Consider the following 23,420-nt stretch of genomic DNA (forward strand, 5'->3'; position numbering starts at 1 on the left):
GGGGGGGGGCACGGTGGGTGGGGGGGGGGGGCACGGTGGGTGGGGGGGGGCACGGTGGGTGGGGGGGGCACGGTGGGTGGGGGGGGGGCACTGTGGGTGGGTGGGGGGGGCAGCGGACACCCGAGCGATCAATTGCAGGGCTGCGCCTCTGTCTGGCCACGCGCGTCGTGACGTCATCGCCCACACGGAAGCGGCCCCCGGGAAGGCGATGGCCGCCCACGCCGCCCGCTCCGCGCTCCGCCGCGGCGGCTGCTGCTGCCGCTGCTCTCCCCGCCGTCTCCTCCCTCTCCTCCTCGTATCCTCGCCCGGGCCGCGCTGCCCTCGTCTGCCCAGGTACCTGGCTGTGCCCCCCCCCGACTCCCTCGGGGCAGCGACAACCGCCTCGAGGAGGGGTTCCGTGCGAGGCGACGCGCGCTGGCCACGAGTTCAAGGTGGCATTGGAGACGTCCACGTGCGCGCGCGTGTGTGTGTGTGCAGTGTGTACAGTACACACACACCACACACACGTGTATGTGTACAGTGTGTACGGTACACACACACCACACACACACACGTGTGTGCAGTATGCAGTGTGTACGGTACACACACATACCACACACACACACACCACACACACGTGTATGTGTACAGTGTGTACGGTACACACACACCACACACACACGTGTGTGCAGTATGCAGTGTGTACGGTACACACACATACCACACACACACACCACACACACGTGTATGTGTACAGTGTGTACGGTACACACACACACACCACACACACACGCGTGTGTGTGTGGTGTGTGTACGGTGTGTACGGTACACACACACCACACACACGCGTGTATGGTAATCACCGCACACACACACACGTGGTGTGTACACCACGTGGTGTGTACACCACGTGTGTGTGTGTGTGGTGGTGTGTACGGTACAAATCGCACACACACACACGTGGCTGCCTGTAATCCAGCGCTGTGAAGGTAGCAGCGAGGGTTGGTGGGTCACACACGAATGTTGCGAAACTCCCTTCCCCGTCGCCTTTCAGCCCCCCCCCATCTCTCCCCCCCACTCTCTCTCCCCCTGTCTCTGCCCCCTCCCCCCATTGTCTAACGCACTCACTTTATTTGTACTACTTGTGTACTTGTGGTGCTTTGCTCCTACATTGGCGTTGGCTGCCCCGCCCAGCTTTGGGGCCGTCCATAAATGACGTCACGCGATTTTTGACGATTTTTGACCCCCCCCCCCCGTCGTCACACGGCGTCACAAAAAATCAGACCTCCCCCCCTCAAATATGACGTCACAAAGCTCTGCCCCCCCTCCCTCCAACAAATAAAATATGCTTCACATCGCTTTAAACTATTGTCATTGTAGTGCGTATTTAATGTGGCGCTGCACTCTGATGCTTTTGGAGAAAACATTTATTAAAAAGTCTATTTAATTAAGTAGAACGTGTTGTATATATTTATTTAAAGTTGCGCATTTTGATGTGACGTCACATTTCTCAACACCCCCCCCCCCATCGTCACACATCGTCACAAATGTCTGCCCCCCCCTAGGTGCGTGACGTCATTTATGGAGGGCCCCTTTGCTCACAACCACAGCAAGAAAAACTGCTCCTGTGATTGTCCCACCTGATGACGATTGCTTGTGTCGCGATCGAAACGTCGTGTTCTATAATTTTTCTACCTACGTGACTTTACCGAAAGAACCAAAGAGAATGGATTCCTGTAGTCACGAAAGCTTCAAATCAGCTTTGCCCACTTTGAAAGCCCTTATTAGCAGTCGCATTTGGAGGCTTGCCCCTCTCTTTTTTCTCCACCTGATGAAGACCGCTTGTGTTGCGATCGAAACGTCGTGGGTTTTTTGCTTTTATTATTTTCAAATTAAAAATTGTATTATTACTTTTTCTATCTACGTCACTTTACTGAAAGAACCAATAATATGAATTCCTGCAGTCACAAAAGTTCTAAGTCAAAATGCAATGTGTATTGTTTGTGCACCCTATACCGCGTACAGTTGAGCCATTGTGCTGTCGGCAGATCTCAGAGCGAAATGTGTACTGGATATAGATCGTGTACAGTTGTCACTGCACGGCAGCCCTTTTGATACTCAAATAAAAAGGTCTCAAACTAAAACGGTCGTAAAGGTAATCAGATGATCAACCTACTTGTTGTGCTGTCATCAACAGGCCCCCTCGCTGACCTGGACTCTTTAAATAGCGAGGAAGGGCAACTGAGTAGCCCAAGAAACCCCACGCGCGTACTGGGGAACGACGCACAAACAACAATCCATACACGTAGATCAGCATCCTACTTGCTGTACCGCCATCTGCTTGCCACCTTACGGCCCAGTCGGTTGGGCTTCTTACGTAATTGATCTCGGGGTGATCCAAGAACCCCACCTCCCAAGGTGCCGGTGTGCAGGTGTGTGCGGCTGCTAAGCTTGCAACCCCAAGGTGTCAACTACGGGTGGAACGGCGTTTAAATGTATTGGCTTGAGTGGTGGATTACTGCACAAGTAGGTCAGGTGGCAACCATCTCCATCACACCTGGGCAGATGTTGGATTGCATCTGGAGATTGTGTCTCATCGTGTGACTTGTATAGAGCTGGACTCTCCCGTGATTCAAGTAATCAATGGCCAATTATCAGTTCGATTACTCTACTAATCAGACAACTTGAAAGTAGTCTGAGAAAACAAATCTCTGCTCCCACGTGTTCTGCTGGACAAGGAGGTGATGGGCAGGGCTTTGTGACATCGTCAGCCACGTCACTCTGGTCTTGGCTTGTAGGGGTTTCCCTGCTTTCAATGCAGGGAAGCCCACTATTAAAAAAAAGTGTCCAAATAATTCACGAAAAAAATGAGTACATTTTTACTCGGTTAATTGACTGAATGAACCAGTCTTCCCAGCTCCAGATTAATTTACAATTATGTTGATGTTTAAGCAGACCGGGCTTCTCGGTGCCTTCGAGGAGCATCACATCAGCTGACAAGGACCTCGCCAGTGCCGTCATGTCCAAGACCAAGAAAGCGAACACCAGATATGAGGATTTCCTGCTCCGCAATTTCCCCAACTTCTACAAACTCTATTCCACCTTCATGAGAGGTAAGTGCCATCGCATAATTTTATTTACCTACCATTTGATAAAACTAAAGGAAAAGGATTTCTGCGTTGCTGCTCCACGTTTCTGGAATACCCTTGCCACCGCATATCAAGCTTGGTTACCTCCCTTCACTTTTTATTTCCTTATCAGACCAAAACACAGAGATTACTAACTAATCATGGACAAAACCACATTTAATTGTTTTATTGTTATTATTTTATTATTTTTCTTCTACGTGACTTTATCGAAAGAACCAAGAATATAAAACTACATACAATAACAAAATTCAGGACCTACTTAATGATGGTAGCTATACCCATTTTTTAAGAGATCTCACCAACAGCCTCGTTACGAAAACCAACATCATCACCGATTCGACATCTTTAATCGAACCAACCAAGCGGTTCTCCTTAAAACCTCTGCTGCTAGACCACCCAGATCGTATGGCTTACCAAAAATCCAGAAAGAGGGTACACCCCTTCGTCCTATCGTCTCCACCATTGACTCACCCACCTACAAACTGGCCCGATTTCTGTCTTGAGACCTTACAACCATTCACTGGTAAGACCACCTCAGCTGTACTTAACTCAGCTCACTTGGTATCGTTAATTAAGGACATCTCACTATCTCCAAGTGATTTGCTCATTAGTTCCTATGTAGTCTCTTTGTTTACCAAAGTTCCTGTGCATGACACCATTGCAATCATTGAAGACTTGGTCCAACAAGAACAATGCTGATGTACCGGCCCTGGTGAGACATTGCTTCACCAACACTTACTTCACCTGTAATGGAACTTTCTACAAACAAGTTGAAGGTACCCCAATGGGTTCTCCCTTATCCAGTTGTAGCCAATGTTTTCATGGAAAAATTTGAGACAGATGCCATCCAGGCATCCACTCTACGTCCGTCCTTGTGGAAGGGGTACATAGATGACACGTTCGTCATCTGGCCACATGGCCGACCAGCTCTGAACCAATTCCTCAACCACATCAATTCCATACACCCAGCCATCAAATTCACCATGGAGGTGGAAAATGGATGGCAAGCTACCATTCTTGGATGTTTTAACCAAAAGGAGACCAGATGGCTCAATGGGACACACTGTCTACAGGAAAGCCACCCATACGGATGCATATCTAAAACCTGACTCCCACCACCATCCATCCCAGAAGAATTCCCTCATCAAAACTCGACACCATCGAGCTCGATGTATTGCTGACCATCGCCACCTAGCCAGTGAACTGGAACACGTACACCAAGCTTTCAAGATGATGGATATTCAGACTACACAATCCGTAAAGCTATCACCTCAACCGTTGGGAAAGAACCATCTGAGGACCCAATCAAAACCATCACCTTGCCATACATAGCAGGGGTCACCAAAAAAAATCTCCAAAATCATGAGTAAACACAAGATCCAGGTTCGATTTAACACAGTACATAAAATTTGTGATCTGATCCCATCTGTGAAAGATGTGATCCCTGACATGCAAACTAAGCTGTGTCTGCAGCAATAGTTACATTGGGGAAACTAAGCGACATGTCTCGAACCATGTCCGTGAACATAAGGCAGATCTGAAACACGGTAGTACCAATACCTCGGCCGTGGCTGATCATTGTTTTAATGTGGTGGGCTCACACGAAAATGATTTCTCTAAGACGAAGGTATTTTGCAAATCCACTGGCTATCAACAAAGATTAGTTCATGAAGCCATCCACATATACAGACACAGACACAATTTCAATCGAGAAGATGGGTATAAACTGAGAAATCATTGGAAAGACATTCTCAATCAGTTTAAGTCATAACTGGCTGCGATGTTCCCATCCTACCACCTTCCGATGTTAGTTGTTATTTTCGGCTCTCTGATTTTACATTAACAAGTAAAATTTCCAACACTCACACAGCCACCTCGCTCGCCGAGCTCGACGTTGCTGCTCTGCGATCTTCCATGAACTTGCTAATCTCTCACATTAACACAGCCACCTCCGCGCCCTCTTGGAGGCCATTCTCCGATCTTACATTAACATGCTCATTTCTCACATTAACATCACTAGCCCCGTCCACTTCGTTTATGACCCTTGGGCTACACCCATTTTAAACCTTTAAAACAGTCTGCCTCGGCAACTTACCCCTTCTCTTTTTTCCTCCTAATGACGATCGCTCGTGTTGTGATCGAAATGTCGTAGTTTTTAGTTATTTTCTTTGAATTTGTCTACGTGACTTTACCAAAATACCCAAAGAATATTACTAACACATGTACCTAACTTTTTCTGGCACCTCGAATTTGTTCTAAGTGTTGTCTGCTTATGTTTTGTTTTGGTTGAAATCATTCAAGGTTTCCGTTTGCTGATGGTGGATGCAAAAGAAGTGTTTTTAATCAAGAGGAAGTTGAGTTCCCAAGGATTTGGTTATGAAAACCTCACCTACAGAGATATGGACAAACTCAGAGAGGTATGGAACAAATCATTGTACAACAATAACAGAACAGTGTAGTTCTTCATCTGGAAGAGCCTCACAGTCCCAAGCCTCTTTCAGCAGGCTTCTGCATCCCAGTACCTAGAAAAAACCCACACGTACAAAGGCAGAGCATGAGGATTGCTACTTTTGAATTCAAGAACGTATGGATAGAGATCGTGTACAATTATTGCTGTGCTTCAAGGTCGAATATATGTCCAGGCAAGCAGGTGTTTGGAACAATAGTCTCAAATCACAAAATCTATTTAAAGAGACAGCTAAGGAGACCCAGCTGACATGCGTGCTCTCCATACTATTTATGGATGGGGGGGCAAACCTATATTCAATAACCAACACTTACTGCTCCATATTGTATAAGAGCCACCATCTACTCCGTGATAAAGTACTGTGAAGAACAACGCCACTGAAAGATATGTACTGATAGGTCAGTATCTTACTTGCTGTACTGCCTCGACAGCCCAATTGTCTGAACCCGACATCTCTGTGTGGTCCACTAACTCCCACCACCAAAGCACTTGATTATAGTTACGCATCGGCTATAGTTTTAACAAGTGTGTGTTTCCATGTCAGAATACATTGTTTTACTTATTCGTCCTTATCTAGGAAAGCCACACAGAGTTGTTGGACTCTTTTTTAACATTGGGTTTTTATTGTAAGATGTTTTCAGCCTATCCTAGCGCACCCGGAGAAACCCCACGCCTTGCACGAGGGAGCAACACAATCCCTGTGCAGATGGAAACAGGTGGCGATTAGTCTACTTTCTGTACCGCCACCTTTAGGCGAGCCAGTGTATGGCACCTCGACACCCACATAAAGGGAGTTTCACAACACCTGTCTGCGATCTACCAGCCCTCAATGCCTCCTGGATCACAGGCCATATGCATAGCCACCATCGCCCAGAAAGTAGAGTACCTTGATAAAACTCACACATGACAGAAAATACTCAGGCACACACCAGGAAAAATGCAAGCTCATCTACAAATGTTTATACCAATCTGCACCATCCTGTCTGGCATGGCGTCATACCTTTTTTCAGCCACCGCTAGTCGCCATTGACTCCGATCAACAGCACTCGGTGTCGGTGGTGACCTAAATGCCTCGCGCTGCAAGGCATTGAGATACAGGCCCTGCAGTGTTGCGGTGTCCCGCCCATCTACTCACGGTTGCTAAGCACAGGCCCAAAGGCCCCGCAGCGCCAAGAAACCAGCAACAAATAGCACTGAAACTGAGAAATGTTATAACAATGTGAGGTCATGTCAAAGTGGGGCAGTGCAATGAAAGATGCTTAAAGAAAAGCGTTTTGACCTGCGGTTTGCGGCGGTTGAACACAGTACGGATGAGACAAAGCGATCAGTGTAATAGACCGAATCCTCAACACGGGCATGTTTTGTGTCTCCTCTGTGTCACCGTCTGACAGTTCCGCAGGGACATCATCAAGGCGATTCCTCTCGTGCTGCTGTCCATTCCTCCGTTTGCCAATTACGCGGTGTTTGCGCTCATGTGAGTCCCCGTACGACGACACCCCGCTCTTTAACGTCATGTACACAAACAGCCCTTTTGTCAATCCACTGTCGGATGAGGGCCGCCCGAAAACCTTTCTGGGTTTTTTAAAATCATAATTCGCCACGCTGGTCAGTACGAGTTGGTGAAGACAGGGAGCATAGACGTTGGACCATGGTACAGTACAACAGTGAATTTTCCTGCACTGCCCTCCACCAATAACTTAGCCTGGCAGCAGCACCTGTTACGTGCATTGTGATCACCCATTTCAAACACTGTCCAGGCTCAGCCCGGTTTAGCTTCCATGTTATGATGCATTCCTCGGCGATTTCACCATGGGTTCTTGTAACATCTTGCGTTGTCGTAAATTAACTTGTGATAGGCTTTGCTTTAATCACCGAATTGAAAAAACAAGGGTTTCCTTTGCAAGTGGCAGTTTGGTCTCTCAGATCAATGTAGCCCATGAGCATTGTTAAAACTAGGGCTGTGCAACCTTTTTCGGAGCACACGTCACCTTGGGAATCTCCTAGCTCCTCGCCAATCGAGAGAATCACGTGAAAACTCTGTTGTCGTGACGTCACATACGCGAATTTGACGGGCAAGACTGGCAACAAAAAGGTCTTATGTGTTTTTAAATGTGACGGCATGCCACACGCTGCCAGAGTGAGCATCGTCGCGTTCGAAGGTGAACACCTGTGTTAGAGCGTGAACACGTGGGTGTAATCTTGGGCCGCTAGCAGAGTGAAGGCTGCCTTGATGCATTGGCATAGCTATCGAGTGCAATTTGGGCCCACTTGCCAGAGGGGCCCAGGCGCCGGGCTACGAATTAAACAGGGAGCAGCATTTCCTTCATTGCAGTGGGGCCTGTCCCAACCACGCTGCGCCACTGCCTTGATGGGCCGACTTGGTAGCTTTTTTTTTACCGTCATTCCTGCTCGTGATGCCCTCCCGGCCTTGAGCCTCAATGCTTCCGTCGTCGGCCATCCCCATCCGTAACTCGTGAGCCGTGCCGCGCGCTCCGCAGGTACATCTACCCAAGGCAGTTCCTGATCCGCCAGTTCTGGAGCGAGCAGCAGGAGCGGGAGTTCCTGCAGGTTTACCACGACCTCCGTGCTGCTTCGTATGCGCACGTCATCCCGTTACTGCTCACCCAGGCCCAGGAGCTGCCCGACACCTACAAGCAGAGGACGCTGCTCGAGATCTGCCACAAGGTGCGCACACGCGTCAGACGCAAGTTGTGACGCCGTCACACGGTGCGGCATCATCTCGCCACATTACCGCGTTACATGTTTGTGTGTATGTGCGCGCTAGCAAATCGGTTAGTGCACTCTGCTACGAGCCGAGCGACCTAAGTTCGATTACCGCTCGTGACCAAACATATTGCCGAATATTTAATCCAGTCCTGGGCTTTCTCTAGGTTGACTCGCCACTGTGGCGAGATGTTAACTACCTCGCCTGGTATACAGGAGGTCGTGGGTTCGATCCCGACCCTGACGCCTGCTGTATATTTGAAGTTTACAAGTCTCTCGCCCCGTGGTCGTGTTGATTTCTCTCCGGGTCCTTCGGTTTTTTCCCTCCACATTTAAAATCAACATGCGTTTAGACTGTTTGGCTGCTATACATTTCCACGTGATAAGCCACTTCGTTGAGCTATCATTTGTGGCCAGGTTGCTTCTGAAAAAGAGATTTATAGATCAGTGGGATTAACCTGGTAAATATAAAAATAGTAAATCGTTAAAAATTTAATAATAAATGGTGCATTGTGCCGTGTGTAAACCTCAGCACTGAGGAGACCAAGGCGGTTGATTGGGTGTGGTGCTGGCCACCTACACCTTCGTGTGTCGTGCCGGCCGTCATAGTTGTTTACTTACAGCACTTGCCCAAACAGTTTGTTTAAGCTATATGGGGGATCTTTGTTTTTGTTGTTGTTGCGGTAGCACAGCTGTTTGAGCTTCTGAACTACAAACCAGAGGTCGCAAACGGGTTTTGATTCCTTACCCGTACCCGGCCGCACTAGGGTCGCAAACGGGTACCCGTACCCGGCCGGGTACGGGTAGCCGGGTATCGGGTAGGGTGCGGGTATCGGGTACCCGGTTGCGACCTCTGCTACAAACTCGACAACCCAAATTCGATTCCCAGTCACGGCTGACATTGGTGGCGATTATCTGAACACGTCCTGGGCCTTCGCTAGGTCGACTGTAATCTGTTGCTGTACTTTATTTCATTATTTTGTTTTTCTAATTTATTGACCCAGCTCACTCTTGCAAAAGAGACCACTTTGCTCTCGTGAGTTCTCACATTGTTGACTAAATCAACCTTCAACTTATCGTGCCTCGTGACGTCGCCTTCGTCGTGCGGCTCGAAGTGGAACGTTGTCGACGGATTAAAATACTTCTGAGGACCAAACCGGATGTTGGGGAGCAGTTTCAAATCCGCTCACATGCGAGGTTTGTCTACCTTGTTTTGGTCTCGCAGCGAACGGCTCCTTCACGTTAATTGACTCGGCTGTGCTCTTGCTCTGCAGGTGCAGACCAACGGGCAGCCCAGCGTGAACGAACTCCGGTCGGTGCAGGCCCTCTTCTCTGAGCCTCCCCTAGACATTTGGAGTTTAAAGGCAAATCAGCTGGTAAGCTACTGTGTATGTGTGTGTGTATGTAGTGACTGTGTGTGTGTGTGTAGTGACTGTGTGTGTGTGTAGTGACTGTGTGTGTGTGTGTAGTGACTGTGTGTGTATGTAGTGACTGTGTGTGTGTGTGTGTAGTGACTGACTGGCTGTGTGTGTGTGTAGTGACTGTGTGTGTGTGTGTAGTGACTGGCTGTGTTTGTGTAGTAACCCACTGCGTGTCTGTGTAGGAACCGGCTGTGTTTGTGTGTGTGTAGTAACCAGCTGTGTGTGTGTGTGTAGTGACTGGCTGTGTGTGTGTGTGTAGCGACTGGCTGTGTGTGTGTAGTGACTGGCTGTGTGTGTGTGTGTAGTGACTGGCTGTGTGTGTGTGTGTAGTGACTGGCTGTGTGTGTGTGTAGTAACCAGCTGTGTGTGTGTGTGTGTAGTAACTAGCTGTGTGCGTGGCTGTGTAGTGACTGGCTGTGCGTGTGTGTGTAGTGACTGTGTGTGTGTGTGTATTGACTGGCTGTGTGTGTGTGTGTAGCGACCAGCTGTGTTTGTGTGTGTGTAGTGACCGGTTGTGTGTGTGTGTGTAGTGAACAGCTGTGTGTGTGTAATGATTGTCTCTGTGTGTGTGTGTCTAGTGATTGGCTCTGTGTGTGTGTGTCTAGTGATGTTCTGTGTGTGTGTATGTAGTGACTGTGTGTGTGTGTAGTGACTGTGTGTGTGTGTAGTGACTGTGTGTGTGTGTGTAGTGACTGTGTGTGTGTGTAGTGACCGGCTGTGTGTGTGTGTGTGTAGTGACTGACTGGCTGTGTGTGTGTGTGTAGTGACGATGTGTGTGTGTGTGTAGTGACTGTGTGTGTGTGTAGTGACCGGCTGTGTGTGTGTGTGTGTAGTGACTGACTGGCTGTGTGTGTGTGTGTAGTGACTGGCTGTGTGTGTGTGTGTAGTGACTGGCTGTGTGTGTGTGTAGTGATTGGCTCTGTGTATGTGTGTGTGTAGTGACTGTATGTGTGTGTAGTGACCGGCTGTGTGTGTGTAGTGACTGACTGGCTGTGTGTGTGTGTAGTGACTGGCTGTGTGTGTGTGTAGTGACCGGCTGTGTGTGTGTGTAGTGATTGGCTCTGTGTGTGTGTGCTCATTGTGCCGGGTTTAGAGGACCCTGAGCCGCGTCATGGCGCTCACCGCGCGCGTGCCGGCGCCGTGGCTCCGCCGCCGCCTTCTCTCTCATGCCACGGAAATCGGCCACCTGGACCGCGCACTCCTTCGGATGGGGCCGCAGCAGCTGACGGACGACGAGGTCAGGAAGGTGAGAGCATAGGCGACGAGGAGGAGGTGTAGGAGGAGGAGTTGGCCGCTCTCCCTGCAGCCGAGCAAGGAGTGGCGGGGATCGCGCGGCTTCCCTCCCGGCGACATTGCTCGTGAACCCGTGGGGTCGCACACCACTCTCGACCGCGCCGGCCAGCGCTCGCATGCGCGATTGGCTGCATGTGCAGTTGGCTGGGCGTAGTTAATTGACTGTACCACTACAAAGTTGTCCACACCACGCATCGCGACCTCACCACAAGTTGGCTCAGAGCTGTACACGTGGTAAGTGGAGATCGTTTCTGCGGCGTGTGGTGTGTACATCGTTTATTGCGTTGACACAGTTTGTATTGCAAACAGGACAAGTCGTGTTGTAAAAATTGCGAGGTGTAAGTTTGGTGTTACGGACATGGCTCGTGAAATACGTCACGATTGGATACGATGTGCTGTGGGTGCGACGTGTCGCGAGTGATGCAGTGCAGCAGTGCTGTACGTTGGGAATGCATAGCAAGCTGCGGCTGCGACCACGTCGCACGTGTGACACGCCGTGCCCACAGAGTGCGCGGTGGTCTCATGCCGCGTTGGTACATCTCCCCCCTCTAACCCCCCACCCTTCCCCGCCCCCCGCGTGTGTGTCAGGCCTGCTACGTTAGGGGCCTCAACCCGTACACCCTGGGGATCCAGGCGTGCAGGCAGTGGCTTCAGGAGTGGCTGCTGCTGTCGGCGTCGCTGTCAGGTACCTTCCCCCGCATCTCCAGTTAGCAAGGTTGGCTACGTATGGTCCGAAAGAAGTGCAGCATACATACATACAACGCGTTAATGATCATTTACAGTCCTATATTAACCCACTACTGAATTAAGCCCTCCCGATCACATATCATTAATGGGGTTGGTTTGACCATACTTCATCACACTGTTCGGTGTCTGTTGGTGCTAGGGAAGGCACAGCCGGTTTGAACTTATCTACTTTTATTTATTTAAGGGGGGACCCGGTGTTGTGATGTTATTGTGCTCGCCTGGTATGCAGGAGGCGCGTGGATTTTTTTCTCCGGGTTTTTCTCTCCACATTTAACAACATGCATTTAGATTGTTTCGATTATTTCCACATGATAAGCGACATTGTTGAGCTATAATTTGTGGCCAGGCCACTTCTGAAAAATAAGTTAATATCTCAGTGGGCTTGATCTGGTAAGATAAAAATAGATTCGTTTTATTTGTATTTTTTAAAGTGATTTGTTTACCTTTCCCATAATTTGGACTCTTATAGTGTCTTTGTATTTTTTGTTGTTGTAATGTCCTGACCCGCCCCCTACTGGACATCTGTGAAGAAGAGCTTTATAGCTCATCGAATTCCTCCAGTATAAATACATCTTCTGGTACTTCCAACGCGTTTATGGGATCCATGCGCATGTAACTCTCCGCTGAGCTCATTGTCTTAACGCCACAACTCTTCCTGTTCTGCTTTTACAGATTGTGAAGTATCCTTGCGCATTTTCGCCACGGTGCTGCTTTCGGAGAACTATCGACGGCACAGCATCAGCTACTGGAGCATTCCGGTGGACCCACCAGCACGGAGAGGGCAGGCATAAACGTCGTGACGCTTCTCCTCACAGCATTTCATCAACTCCATTGCGGTAACTCCCTCACACCCCGAAGACTCAGGAGTTGACGCTCAGGTTTGCCTCGCCTGAAGATTTCGTGAAGGAAGGGGTGGTGTGAGACAACACGTCTGCATTGTCGCGAATATGCTGCAAAAACAATTCTTTATGAAGAGATCTTTATAGAAATGTGACATTTCTGCTGCCTGCTTAAATATTGCAGGAGCAAATACCCTGCGCTTTATTAAAGAAGGATATATTCCAGATGCAAATTAAACTGTCATTCATAATGCAGTTAATTCATAATGAAATAACTTCAACATATGTACATGAGTACAATTCAATTTCATTTAGTCAAACGAAACTAAAACTATGTTTTTATTTTACCAGGTAAGACCTGGCTATCACAAATGATAGCCCAACGAAGCGGCTTATCACGTGGACATTTATAGTGGCCAATTACTCTTAAACGCATGTTTACAAATGTGGAGGGAAAAACCGGAGGACCCGGAGAAAAATCCATGTAACTACGGGGAGAACATGCAAATTCCAAATATGCAGGCATCATGGTCGGGATCAAACCCAAGCCCCCCCTGTATACTAGGTGAGGCAGTTAACATCTCGCCAATGCGGTGCCCTTGTAAGGGCACTTTGGTGGCTCCCGGTATTTAACTGGGTGGTGGTGGCTATGCACATGGCTGCCTGTATTCCAGCACTGTGGAGGCAGCAGCCAGGGTTGGTGGATCACCACACAGATTTTGTGAAACGTCCTTCCCATGGGTGTCGAGGTGGAACCATACTGTGGCTCGCCAGGAGAACGCGGTACAGCAAAGTGTGGACTAAATTTCCATCTGTTCACATTTGTACGGGGGATAGAGCGTTGCCCCTCCCCTCGCAGGTATCACGACACAAACACATAGAGGTCACTACACACACACACTGCTGATCACCACACACACACAGCTTTCTCCGGGTGGTTTGGTTTTCTCTCACATGTAAACACTCATTAAACGGCTGAAAACATCTTAAAATAAAAATCCAATGGAGGCAGATCCTCCTGAAAATAATGAAAGATTATGGTTAATGGTTCACAGTTTTATTTGAATCATGATGGATGATGCTTTAATTAGTTAATTTGACTCAAAAGTTTGAGAGTTCATATTCCTTTTGCTAGGGGAGATCTACATCGTTCATAATCACCGCGCGAGGTTCAAACAAATGAAGTGAATTGTGGTTGTCTTGTGGATATACCGGGGTCTGCCATGGAATTTTCATTCAAGGGTCAATCATGGTCATCACTAAATGAGGGCAGCCCCATTGCTTGTTAGAGCGGGGAGACAATTTGACTCTGACACTTCGTGTACAAATGGAAACCGCCTGTTATTAGTGGGTTGTTTTAGTTCTACTTCTTCCAGGGGAACAAAACACAATGGCAATATTCCCATCATTTGACAAACATGGACATTACAGTTGTGGACACAAGTGGATCGCCAAGGCTAACATGCCTGTCATTAGCCAGACAAATAAAGTTAAATGGTTCACCTGCTGAAAAGCGAGAAATATAATGGCACTCATATATCTTACTGCTAGTGCCCCCTGAGCCACATTCATATGGCAGGGACCTGTTTATCCACAGGGTCGACCGACGTTAAGACGGAGGAGATTTGCACACAAGGAGAAGTGCACACTCTGCACGCTGCCTAGAGCGTGGAGTTTGCAGATGGAGTTCAGCGTCGCGCAACAGCGAGCGCTCATTTCCCACAATGCCCAATGGCGGCGGCTGCTGTGCCGCTCTGAAGCCGGCAGATCCGTTCACCCGTTCGCCTAAGCGCTCGTGCAACCTCCGCAATTTAATGGCTCGCGTTTCTCTGTCGTGGAAAATACATTTATAATGTGAGCACGTGTGTGACGGTGATTGTAAACACGGATAAAGCTGTACGTGGGGGTGTGTATGCGTGCATAGGGGGTCGTTCAATACAGCTATAAGCTCTCTGTCGTGTTTACAGGTTTGGAGGCTTGTACGGCACAACCGTGAAAACCTACGCAGTCGTTGCGTAGCTGATTATCAGCTCTGTGCGATAGATACCACACTGCCTGTAGCATTGTAATGTGGCCAGTCGGCGATGGTTTTTGTGATGGTTTTGTCGTACAGCCACTGACAGGGTGATGCGTTGTTGCTCAAACCGTACACCATTTCCCAAGTGTTCGTTTCACCTTTGACCTTTCACCACTTGCGTCTGGTGAGATTCACCACTGATCCCTCTTAAATAGCGATTTTTGCTCGAATTTGGGGCAAAACCTCAACTTTTTCAAGAGCTGCAATGGAATGTGAATACTACATGGTGGTCCTTAATAGAATAAGCCTCGGACAGGACGCTTTGTGCTGGCGGCTGCTACCCTGTGCCAGCAGAGGAAATCCCACACACACCTGTGGTGGGGACCAGTGTCTGCGTGTGCTGACCACTGTGGAACGGTTAGCGCGCTGCACTGCAAACCGGGGGACTCGAGTTTCATTCTCGCTCATGGTCAACACCAGTGACGATTGTCTGAACCGGTCCTGGGTCTTCCCTAGGTCGACGCAGTCTCAAATGAGTACCTGGCGCGGTGTGTAAATGTATCCACTCGGGAGACAAAGGCGACCGGGCGTGGTGTTGGCCACCCACCCCCTTGTGTGCTGTGCTGGCCTTCATAGGTACTCGCTAACAGCACTTGCCCCAACAGTCTGTTCAGGCTATATGGGTGATCTTTGTCTTTGAGCTTCCCACAAAGTGGTATTCATTTTACAAGTCCCAAGGGATGATGGGCAAAATTGACTGAACCATGACCAGGATTTGAATTTGCAACTCTTCACGATTGCGAGTCATGTGCTCTAACCGGACGCGCATTCAGCAGACGCAGTAAATTAGAATAGAGTGGAAATAACAAAAAATACATGTAAAGAGTTAATGTGCAAGACAAATGCATATTTAAAATGATACTGCTAAAATATTTTGTAACGAATAGCATCGGTAACATTGTATTTAAGAAAACTTAATGTAGTAGCAAAGGCCTTTGAATGGCTTTCATCCGAGTCATGAATGCTTGACTTTTCATGCAAATTCCTTTAATAGCCGCTTTGCCGTGCGTTGACAGGGAGCCTTGCGCTCCCAACGCCTTTCTCTGCCTGACCCTACAGCCATAATACTTCCTCACGTATCATTCCATCAGCAGCCATGGCTAGCAGCCAGGCTAATGATGCTGCGCTTTAGAAACGGACCTGATGGTGCAATCCTACCGATTACACCATCACTTGCTCAGTAATATACTGAGAAAGTGATGGTGCAATCGGTAATGTACTGAACGACCATTTAAGCTGTTGGCACGCACGCCTCGTGTGCTTGTACGAAGCGAACGGCCTTGTTTAGGGCATTGCCAGACATGGAAGGTTGCTGCTACCTATAAAAACTAGGCTGTGTTGACACATTCAGCCTATAAAAGGAAAACACAACCTGCCAAGAGGTAAATTGGGTGCCGTTTTATTTTTATTCCGAATTTTTTTTTTACAAAGCATGGCAATGTGACATTTTAACTCTGCGTCTGCAAAAACACAACCACTGGTAATTCACCTGTGGCACACGGGCTCCTGGCTACAGGGCAACGTATCACAATTAGAGGCTTCAGATTCCCCTTCCTTGTGTTGGGTTCCGTTTATTTGGGGCGGCTCGCAAGCGTGCACCCACAGAATCGTGTATTGTAACCGGGGTCCACGGGGCTGTCTGCTTGTGAATGGAAGTGCGGGGACTCGAGCAGTGTGGCTGCGGATTAGCATTGAGGCTGCCACGGATGCTTCACTGTGCAGCTATGCGGTGCAGCTATTGTGCACAAATGAGTCTAGGGCAGGGGTCGGCTACCACATTTAGAGAAGAGCCATTTTTGTTCGAATTCGGTAAAAAAACTATTTCAAGAGCCGCAATGCATGTGAATATTAGACGGTGGTCCTTAATAAACAATGTCACAAAGCGGTCCTTTAAAGAGCCGCATGCGGCTCTGGAGCTGCAAATTGCCGACCCCTGGTCTCGGGCAAGCGTGGCACTCTCACTGATTTGCCTATGACTAAATCGCCATGAATATGCCTCACCTCGTCGGATATCAGGATCTTAAGCAAAGTGGAGCCTGCTTGATTCCTGGATGGGAGACGCACCTTGCAATACAAAGTTGATATCATAAGCTAGGGCTGTGCGGTGGCTAGGAGATGGCAGTACAGCGGCAGATTCTTGAATCGGTCGGTGCGGAGACTTTGAGTGTTACCCCCTTGTATGCGTAGTTCTACAGTTTCCTCCCACACAAAGTCAAACAGAATTGGCCAAACATCTTCATGCATCACCCTTCAGAAGAGGAATAATCTGGAGACTCACCCAAGCCTTTCCTGGGTAAGTAAAAATATTTATACCTAAACTGCGAAATGGACTTCTGACTGAAAGTTGCATTTTTACACGAAACAATATCTTCTCTCGCTGGTGAATAATATAATAACGGCAGCTTGTAATGCGCCCATTATTCGCTCGCTCTCGTAGAGAGCGGATGACTCAGGGATTCGAGGAGGAACCACGGGGAAGGCAGCCAACCTCTGCGGTCCTCTACATATTAAGGTTTTATTGGCCAAACAATGCGCAGTTACATGTGGGAGGAAACCGGAGCAACGGGGAAACAACCCACGCGTGCAAGGCGGCAACACTAAGACAGAACAGGTGGGAGTCCACATTTTCGCTGTACCTTTACTTCTCCTGGCGAGCCAGGGTATTGCACCTCGACGCCTATGGGTAGAGAGTTTCTCAACATCTGTGTGCGATCCACCAACCCTCGCTGCCTCCACAGTGTTGGATTACAGGCCACGTGCGTAGCCACTATCGCCCGGCTACTGCTGAACTAACGTTGAACGGCCATTGAAGCACAACCTAGATCAGGGCTAAAGAATGAAATATGTGGCCTGCGGGCTGTATCAGGCACATGACTTTACTTCATGCAGCCCGGGGCCACATGGGAACTGCCTTTTATAAACAACCCGCTAATTAGCTTCAAAGGTCGCTGCAAGCGTCGCACGAGATGGGAATGCTTTTGACTTGCCAACGCTGTGTTTTTAATTCTAGTGCGCTCACGTCACCCCTACGAATGCAAGAGGTCCTTGCAGTGGTGGGTGGGGGAGGGCGGTGCGGCAGTGATTACGGAAATGCGCCATGACCCCGGCAACCCGAGTTGGACTCACGCTCAAGATCAATAACAGTGGCTAATGTTTGAACAGCTTCTAGGCCTTGCTTAGGTTGACACGACCTTAAAATGAGTACATGGTGTGGTGTGTAAACATCAGCACTTGGGGAGAGAAAGGCGGCCGTGTGTGCTTTTGGCCACCAACCCCATCACATCATGTGCCGTGCCGACCTTCATAGGTGCTCCGCTGACAGCACTCGCCCTATCAGTTTGTTGAAGGCTATACGGGGGAGCTTTATCTTTGTAATTTGAAGTTGCAATTCAGCCCCGGGAAGTAATAGGTTCCTCCACCAATGGCGCTGGCCTAGCTGTTGAGCTGCTACATCGCACCTGCTTGTTTTTGTTTGTTGAAGTTCCTTCCTGGAATAGGATAAAGGTGCAACGTTACGGTCAGTGCTGTGTGCTTACAGGGCGTCGGGTTGCTTGCACATTTTGGGTAGTTTCTTAAACGTGCAAGAGTATGCGATGTTGGGTTAAGTTGATGAGCGTTTGCTTGAGTTAAAATCTGCTCGTTTTATTTATCACCACTCACATCAAAGACCACACCCGCACTTTTACCTATTTCCCTGCAGCACAGTTGTGTTTCTCTAAGGTTATAGACAATGTTCATTGCATCACAAGCTATACTAACAAGGTTTATATATATTAGTGATATATACTCTTTGGTTCTTTCGGTAAAGTCACGTAGGTGAAAAAATTAAAAATAAGAATAAAAAAAATAGAAATAACTAAATTATTCTTATTTTTTATTTTTCTTTTTTTCACCTACATGACTTTACCGAAAGAACCAAAGAGTATGGATCCTTGCAGTCACGAAAACTTCAAATCTAGAATAGTGATTTCTAGTTTCACTGCGACATTTCAGAGGCATCGATTTTTTACTTTCATTTAAATTGCAACATTTTAGGTGTTTTTGCCTGAATTTTTTTTATCAAAGTGTTTTGTTTTCGAATTGTAACGCTGGACATCGAATCATTGTTCCCGAGTTTTTTTGTGCCTGATAATTGCACCTTTTGAGCGTATCTGGATTCCAATTCACGACATCTGTCACACAGATGACGGTGTCAGTTGTATGTACGTATGTTGAAGTTATTTCGCACCGTACGTAGCCAACCATGCTAATAGGAGGTGCGGGGGGAAGGACAACAAACTAAACACAAAAAAGTAGTTCTAAAGAAACGAGTTTTCAATCTATATTTAAAAGTGCATAGCTCCAGTGGCTTCCTAATATAGGAAAGAAAGAGCGTTCCAGACGGCCGCAGAAGTGCATCTGAAAGTGTGGCGATGCAGTGACCATCTTTGTTCGATGGCTAGCCAAAAGCCACTGCTGCGAGGATGACCGGAGTTTTGCGTAATGCGTTATGCTCATTGACGATATCAGCAAGGTTATTGTGGTTCATTTGTGTTTTTACTGTGAAACAAAAACAGGTGACGGGTCGCGCTACCGCGAGGTTACCATCTCCTGCCCAACTTCAACATATAGGCACTTGTCTCCAGATCATGTTGCTGTACGATAGAATACAATTGCACCTTCTGAAGGGGGGAGCACATGTGTAACTTGAGATCCTATTGTGCTCACAATCATTTGAGATCCCCCCCCCTCCCCGTTCGTGATATTTGATCGCTCCATTCACACAAACCGACAGCTTGGTGGTACCATGCTCGGCGCTCCGCAACCTCGGATCCCGGTCGCTAAACGATTCGGCTTATCATCAGTCGTCCTCTTGTGTACGAGTGATAAAAATGAGTCGCGCTTTGTGGGAAGCCAACAGTCGTTTGCTCGCAGAGCAGTTAACCGCTTTTCAGTTGTGTGCCTTTTGGCGTCATCTGGTCCAACAACACCATGTGAGACTAGGCTCTAAGAAAAGCTGTCTCGGATGTGGACCAAACAATTTCAAGGACAGTGCATACATTATAAGAGTTGTCTTTTTGTTTGCATTTTGACTGCAAGTGTTGTGGTTAATGCAAACATGATCCCTTGTATAAATGTGTCAGTTTTGCTGCCAGATAAGAGGGTAAAAACCTATTACTACAGTTAACCGCTGTCATGTGAATGTGGAATTTCCACTGCCAGCTTAAGTCTGATGCTCGTTCGAGCGTGGAGACGTGTGATACATAAAGGGGGATGGGGGGGGGGCACACACCATGCACGCATGGCCCCATTTGTCTTCCCAGTGGGGTTTGTTGAGCAACCAAACACCACATTCTCATTTCAGGCCGAGTCTACCTAGGAGAAAGCCAAGCCATATTTATATGCTACTGGTGAAAATGTCCACGAATTGAACCCAAGTTTTTGGGTTCAGAGGACAAACCACTCCACCACAACTCCCCTGCAGTTATGTGTGAACGCGTGTAATCCCTTGGATCATCGTGGCAAAAGTGTTGCTTGCGAGCCCCTACTAAGAAGGCCTTCAGTGCACACGAGGTAGTGGGGTAGCCAGAACTATTGCTGCCCGCCTTTGTCTTCCCGTTCCTGATCTTAGCACAATGTGGGTTGTACCCGTTTAAGGCTCAGTTGATCTATAGAAGGCTCACAGAGGGTCAGATATCACGTGCAATTGATGCGTATCATGCCTGGTAATTGAACGCCGGTTTGCCACGATCGTAGCACAGTGCACCAACTACTGTGCTATTGAGTTTGATTCCCGGCTACAACCACCATCATTGGCGAATGGAAGCTGAACTGCTCCTCGACTTCCCCTAGGAGACAAAGACGGCCAGGCATGGTACTGGCTACACCAACCCATTGGGCTCCGTGACAGCTTTAATAGGTGCTCCCAAAGCAGCACTTGTATGGGGAGATCTTTGACCGTATGTCGGTATCTTTGTATGTATTGGTCAGCCATTTCAGTAAGCCTGGGCCTTCCACAAAGTGAACCTAACCTGGCACAAGTCCTGCGGTGACTTCACCACTTGGTGGTGAATGACAGCTGTTGTGTGTTTTTAATTGTTATTGGTGTCTATGTGCGTGTGCCCTGTTAAGGCCGGAGCAGCACAGGAGGAGGGGTGTAGTACGGCCAACACCATGACCAGATGCACAAACACACCCGTATGGGGGTGTGTGGAGGTTATAGTGCCCGTTCTGCCAAAAGATCATGGATTTCTATCTTGGTGCTGTTATGTTTTATTCCTGCAGTGCATTATGAGAGTTTATCCTAGTTTAAAATACCCGTAATTTGGTTGACATTAATGTCTTGACTAAGGAATGTAAGCACTTGGAGTGGCATAACAAAAAAATATATGTGCTGTGTGTGCCTGTCGAATAACGAAAACGTGCGTTGTCGTTGCTGCATTGTAATTTATGTGTCCGATACTTGACCTGAATTTAGCATTGTTTTATATAATGTACTGCGAAAGCCTACTGAACATGTGTCGTGGATTATTTGAACAAATCTCCGTCGAAATTCGGTGCCCATTTGCTCAATCGCATGTTGGGCGGCCTTCACTTCGATTGACGGTCTTGAGCCGAGTGGTGGTAATTCCACATTGTCATGGCAAGGACCAGTCTCGCCGTTGAAAGGCAAGTGCTCTAACCATGGTGACACCAGGGCGGGTTGTTGTTGTACAGGGTTACCCTGGTTGACGTCATTCTACTGGGGTTGTACGACATCGTGATTTGCTGGTTTATCCCATGAAATTATATTTTCAAGAAAAACATTTCTAACAATACAAAAGAATCATTAAAATGCTTAAAAAATCTAAAGCTGTTACCCATGAAATTAGTTGCTTGTGAAACGTTTTGTAGAGTAATTGACAGCGCAGTGTTATACTTTCCCTATGTAATTTAAGTCTTAATTTTTTGCATAACTTTACAGTTTTAAGCATTTTATTTTTAAACTTACAATGATTCAAAAGCGTATGGGCAGGGCTTATGTTGAGCAAGCTGCATCTCAAGAACTTCGTAAGGAATCTTTATTCGGACCGGAGGTACAGCAAACCACAAGAACGCTAAACAGTAACAATGAGAAATAAAATTTTTAGAGTAATGGGAAACCGATAATCGTTATAGTTGCAAAAATTTCGATCGTTTCGTGAAAGTTATATCGTGACAACCCTAGTTTTTTGGTGTATTGAGCACTCGTTTTTATTATTTCCCCGAGTCGGTCATTTCGTAGCAACTCGTTTTAACCGTGTGTTTAATTCATGCCAGGGGGTGTTAAACGCGGGCCACACATGGTCCCCCAAGCCCTTTCCTCCAGCCTGCCACGTGTTAAAATTTGTATGACTTATCCATATATACATATATTTTTAATCATTCAACCTAAATTCAACCCGAATTCAAACCAGACATTGAAACGGGGGGATTTGGCGTGGCCCTGCTGCCAAAAACATACATCAACTCCCCTTTTCCCACGCTTTCGTATTTTGAATCGGTAAATAAATACCGTATGATTATGCTATTAATTTTCATAGGCCCAACTGTGTGGCCCGCGGGAGGTGCGCTTGAATCCAATTCGTGTTTGACACCCCCTGGTTTACGCCTTGACGCCAGCTAGGCGTAACGAAGGCAGCCTCTCGTTCCACTTGGCTCTCGACGGCCGTTCCCGCGCACCGCGTCGGCAAATTTCACGCACGCGAGCGACTTGTACGAAACCTCCCTCATGCACACTTTTTGTCAATGGAACGCATGCCACTTATAATTTATTAATCTTCCGCGTGATCATTATATTATATTGTAAGTAGGCAGAAATTATATTAGAAATAAAGGTGCCTGGCGGAAAATGAACTTGTGTGACGGTGAGGGTTGCTTTCTTGCCGTGTGAATGTTTGTGCTGCATTTTTGCGCTCGTGAGCATTGGGATGGGCGCCCGTCTGCTGGATACAGTTTTGAGCTAGTCCTGGAAGTTCCATATTCCTATGACAGGGGCGGGTCTACCTTCAGGACGACCTATATTGACCTCCGACAAATCGGTATAAATTTCTTCGATCGCAAAGTGACAAAAGAGCTACATGAAACCCCGACTGGACTTTTGGGCTTATGACCTTCCTATTCGCGCGGTGGGAGGGGTCGCTTATTTAACTTTTGCTGCCCCCCGATGTCTGGAACTTCCTTCCCCCAGCCATCTGTGCTATAGACTCTGTCGCTTTGGTTAAGTCAAGGGCTCAAGGCCTTGCAGTTTTCCTCTGCCTGCCTCTTTGTCTCTGTAACATAAACACGATATGCCGTGCGGAGATGCAGTCGCATATATATATACGCCCGCAGTAAATAATCCACGTGCTGTGTCAACGCACTGCCCACACAGCACCATCGGTCTAGACTTAATATATAATGGACAGTACTTTTTTGTATCTGTTTTTTTTTGACCGGGTAAGGCCCACTGAGCTATCTAGCTCTTTTTCAGAATCGAGCTGACAGCAAATGATAGCTCAACGAAGTGGCTTCATCATCACGTGGTAATGTATAGTGGCCAAATACTCAAAATGTGGAGCGAAAACTGGAGGACCCGGAGAAAAATCCGCGCGACCACGGGAGAAGATGGAAACTCCAAATATTCAGGAGTCGGGGTTGGGATCGGACCTACAACCTCCTGTACACCAGGTGAGGTAGCTATTATCTCGCCACCATGGTGCCCATATTTCCTCCCCATGTTTACAG

The 23,420-nt window shown here is 47.8% G+C and overlaps 1 protein-coding gene across 2 annotated transcripts; it reads left to right on the plus strand.

The window, feature by feature from the left end:
* Positions 1-101: 101 nt before the first annotated feature.
* On the plus strand, positions 102-18,533 carry LETMD1 (LETM1 domain containing 1). Of its 2 annotated transcripts, none has more exons than XM_078857815.1 (9): positions 102-333; positions 2,932-3,092; positions 5,430-5,545; positions 6,987-7,069; positions 8,094-8,280; positions 9,594-9,695; positions 10,834-10,986; positions 11,622-11,718; positions 12,453-18,533. In XM_078857815.1, exons 1-9 carry the CDS (start codon positions 209-211, stop codon positions 12,569-12,571), a joined length of 1,143 nt encoding a protein of 380 aa, XP_078713941.1. In that variant the 5' UTR covers positions 102-208; the 3' UTR covers positions 12,572-18,533. The 2 variants fall into 2 exon arrangements, with proteins under 2 accessions (XP_078713941.1, XP_078713942.1); XM_078857816.1 differs by having other exon boundaries at positions 2,935-3,092.
* The last annotated feature ends 4,887 nt before the right edge of the window (positions 18,534-23,420 follow it).

The sequence above is a fragment of the Lampetra fluviatilis genome, chromosome 6, assembly GCF_964198595.1.
Source record: "Lampetra fluviatilis chromosome 6, kcLamFluv1.1, whole genome shotgun sequence".
NCBI lineage: Eukaryota > Metazoa > Chordata > Hyperoartia > Petromyzontiformes > Petromyzontidae > Lampetra > Lampetra fluviatilis.